Genomic DNA, 16,722 nt, shown 5'->3' on the forward strand with positions numbered 1-16,722 from the left:
ATGTTAAGATTTTTCAAGGGCAATGGAAATAACTCAAATATCTATAAAAATAGCAGGGATGATGAAAACAATTGGCATTTATATATCAAGTTTTGATAAACCAAGGGCTTTCACACACTTTATCATATATAAGATTTACTACTCAAAAAGCCTTGTAATGTGGGTAAGGTAAGTATTGTTCTTGTTACCCTAATTTCATATGTGAGCTGAGAGACCTAGAAGACCTAGAGGACATGCCGATTTTTGCCTATAGTTAGAAACTCTAATTTATATCTTCTGTGCTTTGAATCCAGCGTTTTTCTACTACATCATATTTTCTTCTAAGGAACAAATAGAATCATATGTATATGGTTGATTGTGACAATAAAAGTTCATTGATTGATTTATGAAACCTAAGATAGGTTTTAGAATACAGATAAGCTTTTCTTCACAGAGTTTCACAAATGTGTACTTTTATTGTCATTGCATTTGTAGTTATGACAAATAAGTTTGCTCTAATTTAGAGATAAAGAAACAAAGTTTTTTGATTCACCAGGGATTTCCAGACCAACAGCCCTTGGGAGATGCTTTAAGATTACTAAAAGTTTATACCAGTAGCAGGCATCGCCAGAGCCCATCACTCCCTAGAGTAGTACACCCTGGTTTTCATATCCCTTTGAAGACTGTTCTGTCCCCAAAAGGTGCTTGTGTCACATCCCTGACTCCAAAGGGTGTTTTAATTTGTTCCCTCTGGTAAATACATTGCTCCTGAGTAATGTTTTATCCTTGGAAATAGTTTCTTTAGACTTATCTAAAAGGATGTTAGTTTCAATGGACTCTGGGATCCCAGCCCTCATTATTACATGTGGTTTCTACTTAATGGATTCTGTCTCCTCTGTCCCTGATATTTTTTCAAGTTAATTATTTGTAGCAATATCACAATGAATAAAAAGTCCTCAAGGTGAAAAACCGGAATAGTGCCCACAAATAAATGGCCAACCTAATTATGGGTCTGAAATATATGCCGCAAGAAGGTACAATACTGTTTATATATTAATTTTACAAGGTCATAGATAATGGATCTGTACTATTGTAATCAAACAGAGGACACATGGTACAATCCAACAGAGAAGCAAATGGGTCTGGCCACTGAAGACTGCTCATGTAAAAGGAAAGGTCAGAATACTTATGCACCATCTACTGGATGGTTAAGCTTTCAAAACCAATGTAATTATATACAAATGCACTGAGATTGATTTAGATGTATTTATTAGGTATGCAAGCATACCTAGTCTTTATATTGGTCATTAGCCCTCAATATGAAAAAGATTCTTCAGTAGATTGTGGTACATTATATGTTAATGAATTTGCCTTTTTTTTTTTTTTTTAAAAGGTGACTATTGTGTCACATTCCAATTCATACGGATTAGAGGTTCTCAACCCATAGAAAGCCTCAGAATCACCTGGTGAATTTGTTAACATACAGATTTCTGTCTCTCTGTTAGTTTCTGATTTACTAGACCTGAGTTGGGAAAAAGGAATTATTTCTAATAAGTTCCCAGGATGGCCGGGTGCGATGGCTCATGCCTGTAATCCCAGTTTACTCAGATGGCTGAGGCACGAGAATTGCTCGAGCCGAGGAGGTGGAGGTTGCAGTGAGTCAGGATTGCCCCACTGCACTTCAGCTTGGGCAACAGGGTGAGACTCTGTCTCAAAAATCAATCAATCAATCAATCAATCAATCAATAAAAATAAAAATAATAATAAAAAGAAACCTAGTTCCCAGGTAATGCTGATGCTGCTGGTCTATGGGTAGCATTGATACCGATAAAAAAGATATTAGTGTAGCAAATCCCCAGATACCCTTTATCAAAGCAGTTTCGGATGGTCTGATTTAGCCTGAGTCCCCTACCATTATAAAGTGTTCTGTTGATACTAACACACCTTGCTAGAGCACTAATAGTGGCTGCGAATGTCTAACAATTTTTATTTGAGATTTATGTTTTACATAAAATAATACTTGAAAATAATTTTTTAAATCTCATCATACTATGAAGACTATGGTGGTAACCAGCAATCCTCTTGCCCACCTTCCCTGCTTGCAATTTCTGATACCCAGGGGCAACTATGTCAATCTTTTGTCTTCATTCTGTCGTATGACTCCGTATTTATAGATAACGTGTATATTACTGTTCTCTATTTTTCCTATTTTGGTTTTATCTACTGCTTTCCCATTAAAGAAAATATCTATTTAACTGTCTTATTCCAGTCTTTCCCTCAACCTCCAGTATAGTTATGTTAGTTAAGCCAGTATTCCGGTTAGATTATTCACATCTGAATCAAACAGTGTGCTATGATTAGGCTTTCTTTTTTATACATTGTTTTTGTTTCTTATAGCCTTATCAATTGGCACACTTTTCATTTGCTTGGTTTTTAACATATATCATTAATTAATTCTAATCTCTTTGGAAGAACTGTAACTCTCATTTCAAGCTTTTTTTAAAGGAAAGAAGTTGTGTGTGTGTGTGTGTGTGTGTGTGTGTGTGTGTGTGTGTGTTTTCCCCCACAGAGGCATCCTTTCTGGAGCTTCTCTCCATTCCGTTATACAGTGGGACTGGAGATCTCTGAACTTGCTACCATTTTGCCACCTCTCTGCAATGTTGTATTTCTTCCCTCTGTCTCTCATTTTGTTTGTTTGTTTGTTTGTTTTTCTGTTTCTCAGTAGGGTTCCTTTGACCTTCGTTTTCCAAACTGTCTCTTAATTTTTCTCTCCCTGATATCACATTTTCACATTTCAGGAACTCTCTCTGATTCTCTAAATGCTTCTTTTTAAAATTTCTGTATCTCTGAAGGAACTTTTCTTAAAGTTCTTTGAGAAAATTAAATCTAGAATTTTTGAAGTTTTTATCTGCACCTTATATTGCCTCTGTTTTCTTCAAGTTTGGTATGCTTTTTGTTTCTTTTTGGCCTCTTAATTATATGTTAAAGGCTCTCCGAAATCCCTGGAAATCCTTTGCTGCCTATTCATACTCAGGAGTGAAGTCGTGAAAATAATGGCATGAAGTTCTCGGTGTACAGAAGGGCTTGCTAATTAAGCTATTTCCCACATGGTTACTGGGCGTTACTAGGAGTTAGGGAGGTTATTAGGAGCCAGTAGCTGTATCTCTTCCAGTTGATTTCAATTCTCTAGGTAGGAATTCCTCCATCTCTTATGTAAGGATGTCAGCTGTGGACTGGCATCTTTCTGGAGGTCTAGTAAAGGAAGATACCTTCATTAACAATGTTTGATACATAGACTAACATGGAACCATGATTTTCACTGCAGTTTGACAACCTTATATTCAACTGTTTCTAGTGGCCTGAGAACATACCATTCACGCTCCAGTCTTCCATGGGTGGGAGTACAGTGGATGGCCCTCAGAATTCACCCCCTTGTTTGAGTGGAATAGAGAACCCAGAAGAGTCTAACTGCCCCTTATTAAAAATGGTCAATCTTTATCTTTTCACCTTTAACCTGACAATCAGATATATAAAATGTCCCCAGTTTGTACATATTTTGAAAATTCAGTGCCATAAAAAATACTTCCTTCCCAGTAGTTCCCAGCTATTTACAGAAACTTTATGTGAGTTCTAATATCTTCTTTCCTGATGCATCTGATGCTTTATTGTCATTTTCATTTGACTTCTGGAGAGAGTAAATGTTAACTTTTGTGTTCAATTAACTTTTGTTCAATCTGCATTATATTACTACTTATTAAGAATTTGCTATCTTACATGTATCAAAATAAGGAAAATAGAGTGTCCCTGGTACCCAGAGAGAGCTCACACACTGGAGTTTACACAAGAATACCTCCATGTTTCATGCACTGTAAATGCATGGCTGAGACAAAACATGGGTTATGCATTTCGTATTCATTTGATTCTTTAATACTTTCTATGCATAACTGAGTTCTAAAATTTCTAATGATAAGATGATCAATTCAAAAAATGCTTGACTTTTTAAAATGTTTGCTATATATTGCCAAACCTGTACTTTTCCATTTTCTTTTACTTTTGCTATGTCATTTTCTATTTACTTTTCCATAACTTTTGTTTCATCTTCCTTTAAAAAATTATCATCATTCCTAATATTTTATATAAATTCACCATAATCTTTGTATATTTGTCCCTCTTTTTTTCTGAGCTCACCAATATTATGAGCAACAAATTCTTTGAAATATGTAGATTATAGTCACCTGATTGGGAAAATATTTTCTCTGATTTTAACTACCTTTTTTAAGGTAAGAATATTATGCCCCATTTTTATCCTTTCAAAACAAGTATATCTTTTATAAACTATGAAGATAGGCTAAAGGTAGATAATTTTTCAAAAGCATAATGGCTATATTATCTAAAACTAAGAAATAAGACATTTTGTATCTTGAAAAGGCTGTTAGAATAAAATTACCTCACTGAAATTATTCATTTTTTGGCTAAATTGACTTTTTCTTTTTGCTTTCTAGAATTTTATTTTCTTCATTCAGTTGATGTATTACTTATTTCCAAAAAAGAACAAAAGAAAAAATAGTATGTAAATTTGAAAACACTTATTTTACATTATCTTGACTACAAGATTGTGAAGATAAATTTTATTCAAAATGATTATTGTTTCTTATTACCAGAAATAAACACCACAAAAAAGAAGTAGCTTCAGCAATGTACACAGAAATAATTTTCACGTTGACATGATAACATATTAGACTTTGGAAAAGCATGAACTGTATTTTGTGACTATAGTTGATGAATGGGTGATAATTTTAACTATAAGTGTAAACATGTACTATGTTTCCAGAAATCTAGATGAGAGACAGTATTTAATAGTTTTTAAGAGCACAGTTTTGGTCTTAACAGAACTGGTCCAAGTCCTGGCTCTGCCACTGTGGTTTACCTCAAGTTATTTTAGTTATTTGATCCTCAGTTTACTCAGCAGAAAAATGGGGATTTACAACCCGAGGCTATCATAAGGATTAAAAAAACTTCTATACGCAGAGTATTTAACATAGAACCTGGCACATAGTGAGCATTCAATGAATGGTTGCTAATGTTACTACAAAGCCGTTCAGATATGTTTGATCAAAATAAATAAAACTGTACCAATCCCAAACAAAATTAATTCAATGCAACACCAAAATTGGTAGCACCATCAATATTTACACTTTGGGCAAATAAAAACAGCTAGGCATTTATGCTTACAGGTGACACACTAAATAGTAGTGTCTCTGGGTGAAATAAAATAGGGAATGGTAGTTGTTGTGGGAGAGGTGTGCTCTCATTTTAAAGGTTAAAAAAAAAAAAGATTTAAAATGTGTATAAATCTGGTCACCAGCGATAGCTTTCTTTTCACTATACACAGAGGATTCACTTATTTAACAGATATTCTTTGATTGCCTATTATGTGCCCGGCTGTGTTTACCTACCATGCAAAAGGAAATACCTCCTTTTTATGCTTGAATACTTTCCTTTTCCACAGACATTTCCACTGGGCCTGGGAGATGGGCAATTCTATTCATGGACAGATGGTTTGAGAAGAAAGGACTGGCATGACTATGAAAGCATTCAGAAAGAGGCTATGCGCTCAGGTATGAAGTTCAGTGTACGCCAAAGTGCTACTTCACTCGCAGCAGTGTCTCATTTGTCACGTAAAGGATCTCTAATTAGCATTTCTTCTGCACACAGTAAAGTATATTTCATGGGGATATTGGAGGTGATACTAGACAGAACCTAAGTGACTTCAAATTTCAGAGAGAAAACAAATAATGAATAGTCTTTTTAATATTAGCTGCAGTAAAAGTCATTAAAATTTAATCAATATATAGTACTGCATATTCCCAAGTGCTTGTTATTAATTTCTAGGGGTATCCTGGAATTTATCAACGAGACTTGACCTGGTAGATATGTATCTTGAGCAAGATTCACTCCTTAGAGCTGAAGTGTATCTAACTGGCAATGCAAAGTATTTCATTTCTACCAACATTTCTAGACACTGGCAGGACGTACAGCAAGCCAGCAGGTCAAGCAGATGGGTTTCTAAGGTTGGCAATAGTTGGAAAAGCAATCAGGCAGTTAAATGGAATCAAGTAGGTCTGTTTATTTGTAGCAGAGTTCTAGACTTGTGCTAGAGTTAAAGGACAAAGTAGCAGGAAAGAATAAGTCTTTACACTTTGGGAGGCCACGGTGGGCAGATCACGAGGTCAGGAGATCGAGACCATCCTGCTAACATGGTAAAACCCCATCTCTACTAAAAATACAAAAAATTAGCCGGGCCTGGTGGTGGGCACCTGTAGTTCCAGCTATGCGGGAGGCTGAGGCAGGAGAATGGCCCAGGAGGTGTAGCTTGCAGTGAGCTGAGATCATGGCACTTCACTGCAGCCTGGGCGACAGAGCAAGACTCCGTCTCAAGCAAACAAACAAACAAACAAACAAAAGACAAATCTTTCTAGAAGGACTTAAAGATTAGGTTGTTGTGAACAGAAATTCAGAAGGGTATATAAGTAGAAATCCAGTGAAAGTGAGTAACTCATGATAGGAAACCCATATTCTTTTGTTCAGCCAAGTAAGTTATTTTCTCAGTGCGGATGTCACAGAAATAGAGCAGCTACAGTTTGGTAAAGACATCTCAGCAGCCATGAGACACTGCATTCAAGGTCAAATCAGCAGCAGAATTATGACTAGCCACGGTGTGAGGTCCTCTTACTCAACTAGAGTTAGGAACAAAATTGTTCTGGGCTGTGAAATGTTCGTAGCTCTGTATCAGGTATGGCTGACTTAATTACAGTCTTTTTTATTTTCTTCCATTCCTTTTCTTCAAAAAAAGGCCTGCCCCACGCCCTATCCTCAACTTTATTAAAGTGGCTTATTCCAAAGATGTTCCCTGTTTTCAGAGAATCAACTTCTTCCAGGTTCTATCATCTTTCCACCTTAGGCAGTGACCCCATGAATGGTCGTGAAAGTGAGTTCCTTACCAGCATCCTCACTTTTCTAGTACTTTTATCTTTTTCCTCTATTGGCTCGATCAACCCTGTATTAATCCAACTACTTGTTTCTCCTTATGACCCCAGGATGCTGAAGTTTTTTGGAATGTTTTCATAATCTTACCAATTGAATCTTCCACAAGTTAATAATAATAATAAAATTGCCCAAATTTATTGAATGCATGTTTTCTACTAAGTACCTTGCATATGTATTTTATTTAAATCTCAGAATAACTCTGATAGGTATCCCAAATTAAATAAAATTGAGTTCCTATGAATTTATTAAATTTTATCCAAGTTCAAGCAGCTAATAATTTGCAGCTCTGGATTAAGAACCAGGTCTTATCATGGTCCATTATACTCCACTGTTAAATAATAATATTTGGACAATATGGAGTAATGGCAAGGACACAACAGGAGAAAGACACACCTAGGTTCAAATCCTAGCATTTCCATACAGGCGCTGTGGTGAATCGATTTCTGTTTCTGATATTCTACTTTGTAGAATTTATTTAAGGATTAAAGATAATATACCTACAGTGATTGTCCAATTATTTGGACATATTGGAAACTCGACTAATGATAACTGTAATTATTAATCCATCTAAGTTACTTTAACATGAATTGGCATGCCTATCCTTTGCTTGTACTAATGAGTTTTGAATACAAAATCCAGTGCTTCACATTTATATATGCTCCATACCACCCTTTCCACCTCCTGAATAAACTTGTCTTTTCTATCTTCATCTTTGCTTGGACCAAGGGAAAACTGATCTACAAAAGAAATTGGTAATATCACAAGTTTTTAAGTACAAATTCTTTGTGTAATTAAAAAGCTTTTAAATAGTAGAATTTTTTTTTTCACTGGAGGATATATGATAAATTTATACACTAAAATTTATTATTTTTATACAATGCAATATATCATAAAGAAAAATGTATTAAAACATACATGTGTGTACACACACACTCAGGTACAGAGTCAAAATCAAATAACATCTGTGTATTTCATATATAGGACAAGAAAAAGGATCATTTGTGCCATTAAAGTCCAAGACTTTAATTTTGTGTTTACTCTATTATTTTTCTCTGTAGTTTTTACTGCCAGTGTATTTATCCTGAATCAAATACTGGTAAGTTTTGCCAGTGTTTGACCTTTATCTAAAAATTTAATTTTACTGTATGACTTTCTTCTTTCACTCAAAAATATTTTTGAGATTTATCTAGATCAATGCGTGAAATGTTGGTTCATTTTTACTGTTGTTAAATTTTCTGTAACGTTGTCCTCTTGGTGGGCCTTTGAATAGTTTTAGTTGTTGTGTATAATGCTGCTATAAGTATTCTTGTGCATGGTTCTGGGGTAGAGACAATATTTTATTAAGGTACATATTTAATAGTAGATTTGTATGTCTAGAGAATGCACAGTTGAACTTTACTAGGGCATGACTAGCTGCCAAAATTGATACACCAATTTCATTTCAGTCAGTAACGGATAGAATTCTCATTGCTGGACATCCTTGTGAATATTTGAAATTGTCTGACTTTTTCCCCAAATTTGGTGATATGAAATAGTCTCTCACTGTTACTTAGATTTGCATTTTATTAATGCAAACACATTAAAATGTGGTTGATATCTTTTTTATGCTTTTGGGCCATTTGTTCTTCCTTTTTGGTAAAGGTCCTATTCATTTCTGTTTCCATCTTTTGAATTATTTGCTCCACACAGTGTTCTTGATTTATTTTAAATTATATCCTTTGGTGGTTATATTTAGTGACAAGAACTTATCCTACATTTTGTAGACTATTTTAAAAAATCTCTTTATGTATGGTTTAATGAATAGTTTTCAATTTTGAGACAGCCAAATTCAGCAATCATTTGTAAAAGATAGGTCATACTGATGTTCTACATTGTCTTTTAAAAATTTGATAATTTTGGCTGGGCACAGTGGCTCACACCTGTAATCCCAGCACACTGGGAGGCAGCGGAGGGAGGACTGCTTGAGCCCAGGAGTTTGAGAGCAGCCTGGGAAACATAGTGAGACCTCATCTCTACAATTAAAAATATATATGTATTCTTCCAGGTGTGGTGACATGTGCCTGTAGTCTCAGCTACATGGAAGGCTGAGGCAGGAGGATCACCTGAGCCTGGAATTCGAGGCTGCAGTGAGCTATCCAGCCTGGGCTGGAAACCCTGTCTCTAAATAAATAAATAAATAAATAAACAAACAAACTTGATAATTTTACATTTTACATTTGGGTCTTAAATCCACCTAGTGTTCATTTTTATATAATGTGAGGTAGGGATCTAATATTTATTTAGTTTTTATTCACTTAACCAATTATTAGCAACATTTATTAAGAAATTTGTCTTTCCTTCTACTGCTCTGAACTATTGACTCTATTATAAATTAAGTTCCCATATTTGTGTGTTCTCTTTCTGGGTTCTCAATCTTGTTCTGTGAGTAAAAATCCCTATGCTAATGCCACAATAGCTAATGTACTATATCTTTATTACAGCTATTAATAGCTGGTATAGCTTACCAAAAAAGAGCTACGTTCTTGCTCTTCTTTTTGTTGTCATTCTTACACTGTATTCTTCCTTAAAATTTTGTATTCAGTTTTAAATTTCACATTAACATACGAAGATACGCACAAAAAAGTGGGAATTTTTTAATTGTGTTTAGCCTATGGATGAATTAGGGGATTATTGATATTTTCCAATATAGAATAGTCTATTCTATGGTACAGTATTATATTTATTTCCTAATTCTTTATTATATTTAAGGATGGCTTTGTAATTTTGTTCTCAGATTATGTTTAGTATTAATCTTAGTAAACTAATATTATGTTGATTTTGTTCACATAATGATTATATTGAAATTCCTCATTGTTTGTAATTGTAATATAGAAATGTTAATAACTCTTAACACTGATATGAATTTAGAAAATGTTCTAAGCTTTTCTATTAATTCAAAACATTTACCAATAGTTTATTTTGGATTTTCAAAATGTAGACACTCATATTTGATAGTAATGACAGTGATTTAAAAAATTTTTTTTCTATCCTAGACCTGTAATTTTAGTTTTAGTTTTCTCCTATTATTATAATTGCTAAAAACTGCAGTGTAACATTGAATAGTTGGTAATAATGGCTACTTCTGGCTTTTTATGATTCTCACAAAAGGAATTTAAGTGCTCATTTTGAGATTTTATCTGCCTGTCTATTGTTAGATCAATTTATCTAATGTAAATACATTTTATCATGTTTATTAACACAATACAAATACAGTATGCACTTTAACAAATACACTTATGTTATTTCTGAATCTGTTTTGCTGAGAGTTTGTGACTTTCTTTTAACCTGAAGGGGTGCTGATTCTATTAAAAGTTTTCTGTTCATTTGCATTTATTAATATAGATAAGATAAATTTTCTCCTTTAATCTGTTATTTGGGTAAATTATATCTGTTGCTTTTCTAACAGAAACGATATTTGTTATTCTAGACTAAATCATTCTTTTTTTAATAACTATATTTGATTTGTTAATATTTTGTTTGGCATTTTCAAATCTTTACCTATGAATTAATATTGGCCCCAAATTTTCTATTCTTATCAAGTCTTTGTCAAGTTTTGGTAACAGTATAATGACAGCTTCATAAAATGACTGTTTAATACTTGCTGTTTCTTATACTTCATAATTGTTTGTTGTAAACTAAAATTATTTCTTTAGTGATCATTATGGATTTTTTTATGGATGAAGCTCTGTTGACCTGAACTTTCCTTGGAGCATACATTTTTAACCACTTGGCTAACATTTTATGTAGTTAAAATAGTAGTTGATTATCTATTTCTTCTGGAACTAATGGTATTCTTCTAGTAATTTGTCCATTATATCTAAATGTTTATATTTATTAACACAAATTTATTTACCTATTCTTATGTCCTCATAAGATTTTTGTAATGCCTGCGATGCTTAAATTTATATACTTTTTTCAGATTTTTTTTCTACTTTCTTAATCTATTTCTACAAAAATTTTTCAGTTTTTTATTTGTTTGTTTGTTTGAGATGGAGTCTCACTCTGTTGCCCATGCTGGAGTGCAGTGGTGTGATATCGGCTCACTGCAACCTCCACCTACCCTCAAGTGATTCTCCTGCCTCAGCCTCTCGAGGAGCTTGGACTAAAGGCATGCACACCACGCCTGGCTAATTTTTGTATTTTTAGTGGAGACAGGGTTCTACCGTGTTCGCCTGGCTGGTCTCGAACTTCTGACCTCTGGTGATCCGCCCAACTTGGCCTCCCAAAGTGCTTGGATTATAGGCATGAGACATTGCCCCAGGCCAAAAATTTGTCACTTTTATGACTTACTTCAAAAGCCAGTTTTTGTCTCTGTTCATTTATTTTATTTTTCTCTAAATTTTTTCTGACTTTTAAAAAATGTTGTTTGCACTAACTTTTTTATTTTTCACTTTTAAAATTTCAACATTTAGTTTTGTTTCAGGGGATATGTGTGCAGGTTTGTTACAAGGGTATATTGCATGATGCTGAGGTCTGGAGTATGATGGAACCTGTTACTCCGGTTCTGAGCATAGTGCCCAGTCGGTAGTTTTTCAGTACTTGCCCACTCCACTCCTCATGCCCTGTAGTTCCTAGTATCTCCTATTCCCATCTTTTTGTGCAAGTATGCCCAGTGTTAACCCATAAATGGGTTAACTCCCACTTATAAGTAAGAATATGTAATATTTCATTTTCTGTTTCTGGGTTAATTTGCTTAGGATAATGACATCTAAGTGCATCCATGTTGCTGCAAAGGACATTATTTCATTCATCATTATGGCCGCATAGTATTCCATGGTATACTTAAAAATAAATTTATACCTCCTAATTTCAGTCATTTTTCTATTGTAGAATAAGCATTTGGGAAACTAAATTCCCCTCTAAATATTACTTTAACTACATTGCACTGCTGTGTGATCCAGTGTTCCACATTGTATTTGTTTTTCTTTCCATATGTTTTGGAATGTCTAGCCCACTTAAAAAGCACTGAAACTATCTTAAAATAACAAAATTCAGAAACTCTTTCCCAATGAAATCTCACTAATCTTTGTAAAAGTATATTAGCATGATAGGCAGCATGCATTTCATTACATAATTTGTTAGTGTTTTCATTAATGTTGTTACATTTATGTTTTGTTCTGGTAATTACAGCTCTGTGGAATATTTGGTGATTTTTGAGATATCAGATACCTTATTTTATTTTGTTTTACTTTTAATTTTAGGGATACATTTGCAGGTTGATTCTATAGATAAATTGCAAGTTGTAGGAGTTTGGTGTACATGTTGCTTCATCACCTAGATAATAAACATAGTACTCAATAGGTATTTTTTTTTTTTGATCCTCAATCTCCTCCTATCTTCATCCTCATGTAGGTCTTAGTGTCTATTGTTCCCTTCTTTGTCTATGTGTACTCAACGTTTAGTTCTCACTTATAATAAGAACATGCGATGTTTAGTTTCCTGTTCCTGCTTTAGTTCACTTAGGATAATGGTCTCCAGCTCCATCCATGTTGCTGCAAAAAAACATGATTTTGTCCTTTGTTATGGCTTACATAGTATTCCATGGTACATATTTACCACATTTTACTTATCCAGTCTACCACTGATTGGCACCTAAGTTGATTCCATGTCTTTGTTATTGTGAATAGTGCTGCAATGAACATACACATGCATGTGTCCTTATGGTAGAATGACTTCCTTTGGGTGTACACCCAATAATGGGATCACTGGGTTGAATGGCAGTTCAGTTTTAGGTTCTTTGAGTAATCTCCAAAATTCCACAATGGCTGAAGTAATTTATATCCCCATTAGCAGTGATTAGTGATCACTAATGATGAGTAACGTTGAACATTTTTTTTTTTTCATTTGCTTGTTGGCTATTTGAAAAGTGTTCATATCCTTTGCCCACTTTTTAATGAGTTTGTGTATGTTTTGCTTGTTAAATTGTTTAAGTTCCTTATAGATTCTGGATATTAGACCTTTGTCAGATGCATAGTTTACAAATATTTTCTCCCATTATGTGTGTTGTCCGTTTACTGTGTCAATAGTTTTCTTTGCCATGCAGAAGCTTTTTTGCTTGATTCAGTAGCATTTGTCAATTTTTGGTTTTGTTGCAGTTGTTTTTGATGTCTTCATCATAAATATTTGCCAGAGCTTAAGTCTAAAATGGTATTTCCTAGGTTTTCTTCAAGGATTTTATAATTTTAGGTTTTACATTTGAGCCTTAATCCATCTTGAGCTGATTTTTGTATATGGTGTAAGGAAGGGGTCTAGTTTCAATCTTCTCTGTATGACTAGCCAGTTATCATAGCACCATTTATTAAGTAGGGAGTCCTTTCCCCATGCTTGTTTTTGTCAGCTTTGTCAAAGATCAGATGGTTTCAGGTGTATGGCTTTATATCTGGGCTCTCTAGTCTGTTCCATTGGTCTATGTGTCTATTTTATACTAGTACCATGCTGTTTTTATTACTGTAGCCTTGTAACATTGTTTGAAGTCAGATACTGTGATGCCTCCAGCCTTGTTCTTTTTGTTTAGGATTGCTTTGGCTATTCAGGCTCTTTTTTGGTTTCATATGAATTTTAAAATAGCTTTTTTTAGTTCTGTGTTTAGTTTTATTTAGTTAGTGAAGAACGTCATTGGTAGTTCAATAGAAATAGCATTGAATCTGTAAACTGCTTTGGGCAGTATAGCATTTTAACAATATTCATCCTGCCTATCATGAACATGGAATGTTTTTCCATTTGTTTATTTCATCTATGATTTCTTTTTTTTTTTTTTTTATTTTTTTTATTTTTTTTATTTTTTTTTTATTTTTTTTAAATTTATTTATTATTATTATACTGTAAGTTGTAGGGTACATGTGCATAACGTGCAGGTTTGTTACATATGTATACTTGTGCCTTGTTGGTGTGCTGCACCCATCAACTCGTCATTTACATCAGGTATAACTCCCAATGCAATCCCTCCCCCCGCCCCCCTCCCCATGATAGGCCCCGGTGTGTGATGTTCCCCTTCCCGAGTCCAAGTGATCTCATTGTTCAGTTCCCACCTATGAGTGAGAACATGCGGTGTTTGGTTTTCTGTTCTTGTGATAGTTTGCTAAGAATGATGGATTCCAGCTGCATCCATGTCCCTACAAAGGACACAAACTCATCCTTTTTTATGGCTGCATAGTATTCCATGGTGTATATATGCCACATTTTCTTAATCCAATCTGTCACTGATGGACATTTGGGTTGATTCCAAGTCTTTGCTATTGTGAATAGTGCTGCAATAAACATACGTGTGCATGTGTCTTTATAGCAGCATAATTTATAATCCTTTGGGTATATACCCAGTAATGGGATGGCTGGGTCATATGGTACATCTAGTTCTAGATCCTTGAGGAATCGCCATACTGTTCTCCATAATGGTTGAACTAGTTTACAATCCCACCAACAGTGTAAAAGTGTTCCTATTTCTCCACATCCTCTCCAGCACCTGTTGTTTCCTGACTTTTGAATGATCGCCATTCTAACTGGTGTGAGATGGTATCTCATTGTGGTTTTGATTTGCATTTCTCTGATGGCCAGTGATGATGAGCATTTTTTCATGTGTTTGTTGGCTGTATGAATGTCTTCTTTTGAGAAATGTCTATTCATATCCTTTGCCCACTTTTTGATGGGGTTGTTTGTTTTTTTCTTGTAAATTTGTTTGAGTTCTTTGTAGGTTCTGGATATTAGCCCTTTGTCAGATGAGTAGATTGCAAAAATTTTCTCCCATTCTGTAGGTTGCCTGTTCACTCTGATGGTAGTTTCTTTTGCTGTGCAGAAGCTCTTTAGTTTAATGAGATCCCATTTGTCAATTTTGGCTTTTGCTGCCGTTGCTTTTGGTGTTTTAGACATGAAGTCTTTGCCCATGCCTATGTCCTGAATGGTACTACCTAGATTTTCCTCTAGGATTTTTATGGTATTAGGTCTAACATTTAAGTCTCTAATCCATCTTGAATTAATTTTCGTATAAGGAGTAAGGAAAGGATCCAGTTTCAGCTTTCTACTTATGGCTAGCCAATTTTCCCAGCACCATTTATTAAATAGGGAATCCTTTCCCCATTTCTTGTTTCTCTCAGGTTTGTCAAAGATCAGATGGCTGTAGATGTGTGGTATTATTTCTGAGGACTCTGTTCTGTTCCATTGGTCTATATCTCTGTTTTGGTACCAGTACCATGCTGTTTTGGTTACTGTAGCCTTGTAGTATAGTTTGAAGTCAGGTAGCGTGATGCCTCCAGCTTTGTTCTTTTGACTTAGGATTGTCTTGGAGATGCGGGCTCTTTTTTGGTTCCATATGAACTTTAAAGCAGTTTTTTCCAATTCTGTGAAGAAACTCATTGGTAGCTTGATGGGGATGGCATTGAATCTATAAATTACCTTGGGCAGTATGGCCATTTTCACGATATTGATTCTTCCTATCCACGAGCATGGTATGTTCTTCCATTTGTTTGTGTCCTCTTTTATTTCACTGAGCAGTGGTTTGTAGTTCTCCTTGAAGAGGTCCTTTACATCCCTTGTAAGTTGGATTCCTAGGTATTTGATTCTCTTTGAAGCAATTGTGAATGGAAGTTCATTCATGATTTGGCTCTCTGTTTGTCTGTTACTAGTGTATAAGAATGCTTGTGATTTTTGCACATTAATTTTGTATCCTGAGACTTTGCTGAAGTTGCTTATCAGCTTAAGGAGATTTTGGGCTGAGACAATGGGGTTTTCTAAATATACAATCATGTCATCTGCAAAGAGGGACAATTTGACTTCTTCTTTTCCTAACTGAATACCCTTGATTTCTTTCTCTTGCCTGATTGCCCTAGCCAGAACTTCCAACACTATGTTGAATAGGAGTGGTGAGAGAGGGCATCCCTGTCTTGTGCCAGTTTTCAAAGGGAATTTTTCCAGTTTTTGCCCATTCAGTATGATATTGGCTGTGGGTTTGTCATAAATAGCTCTTATTATTTTGAGGTACATTCCATCAATACCGAATTTATTGAGCGTTTTTAGCATGAAGGGCTGTTGAATTTTGTCAAAAGCCTTTTCTGCATCTATTGAAATAATCATGTGGTTCTTGTCTTTGGTTCTGTTTATATGCTGGATTATGTTTATTGATTTGCGAATGTTGAACCAGCCTTGCATCCCAGGGATGAAGCCCACTTGATCATGGTGGATAAGCTTTTTGATGTGTTGCTGAATCCGGTTTGCCAGTATTTTATTGAGGATTTTTGCATCGATGTTCATCAGGGATATTGGTCTAAAATTCTCTTTTTTTGTTGTATCTCTGCCAGGCTTTGGTATCAGGATGATGTTGGCCTCATAAAATGAGTTAGGGAGGATTCCCTCTTTTTCTATTGATTGGAATAGTTTCAGAAGGAATGGTACCAACTCCTCCTTGTACCTCTGGTAGAATTCGGCTGTGAATCCATCTGGTCCTGGACTTTTTTTGGTTGGTAGGCTATTAATTGTTGCCTCAATTTCAGAGCCTGCTATTGGTCTATTCAGGGATTCAACTTCTTCCTGGTTTAGTCTTGGAAGAGTGTAAGTGTCCAGGAAATTATCCATTTCTTCTAGATTTTCCAGTTTATTTGCGTAGAGGTGTTTATAGTATTCTCTGATGGTAGTTTGTATTTCTGTGGGGTCGGTGGTGATATCCCCTTT

At 34.8% G+C, this 16,722-nt stretch overlaps 1 protein-coding gene across 3 annotated transcripts in view; it reads left to right on the forward strand.

Moving 5' to 3' along the window:
• Positions 1 to 16,722, forward strand: part of GALNTL6 (polypeptide N-acetylgalactosaminyltransferase like 6) — a 1,222,748-nt gene that overhangs the window by 410,183 nt on the left and 795,843 nt on the right. For all 3 annotated transcript variants that reach the window (XM_025385422.1, XM_025385423.1, XM_025385424.1), the window contains one exon: positions 5,489 to 5,597. In XM_025385422.1, the coding sequence (XP_025241207.1) occupies positions 5,489 to 5,597 (109 nt within the window). The remainder of the gene's footprint in view (positions 1 to 5,488; positions 5,598 to 16,722) is intronic.

The sequence above is a fragment of the Theropithecus gelada genome, chromosome 5 (genome assembly GCF_003255815.1).
Source record: "Theropithecus gelada isolate Dixy chromosome 5, Tgel_1.0, whole genome shotgun sequence".
Lineage (NCBI taxonomy): Eukaryota > Metazoa > Chordata > Mammalia > Primates > Cercopithecidae > Theropithecus > Theropithecus gelada.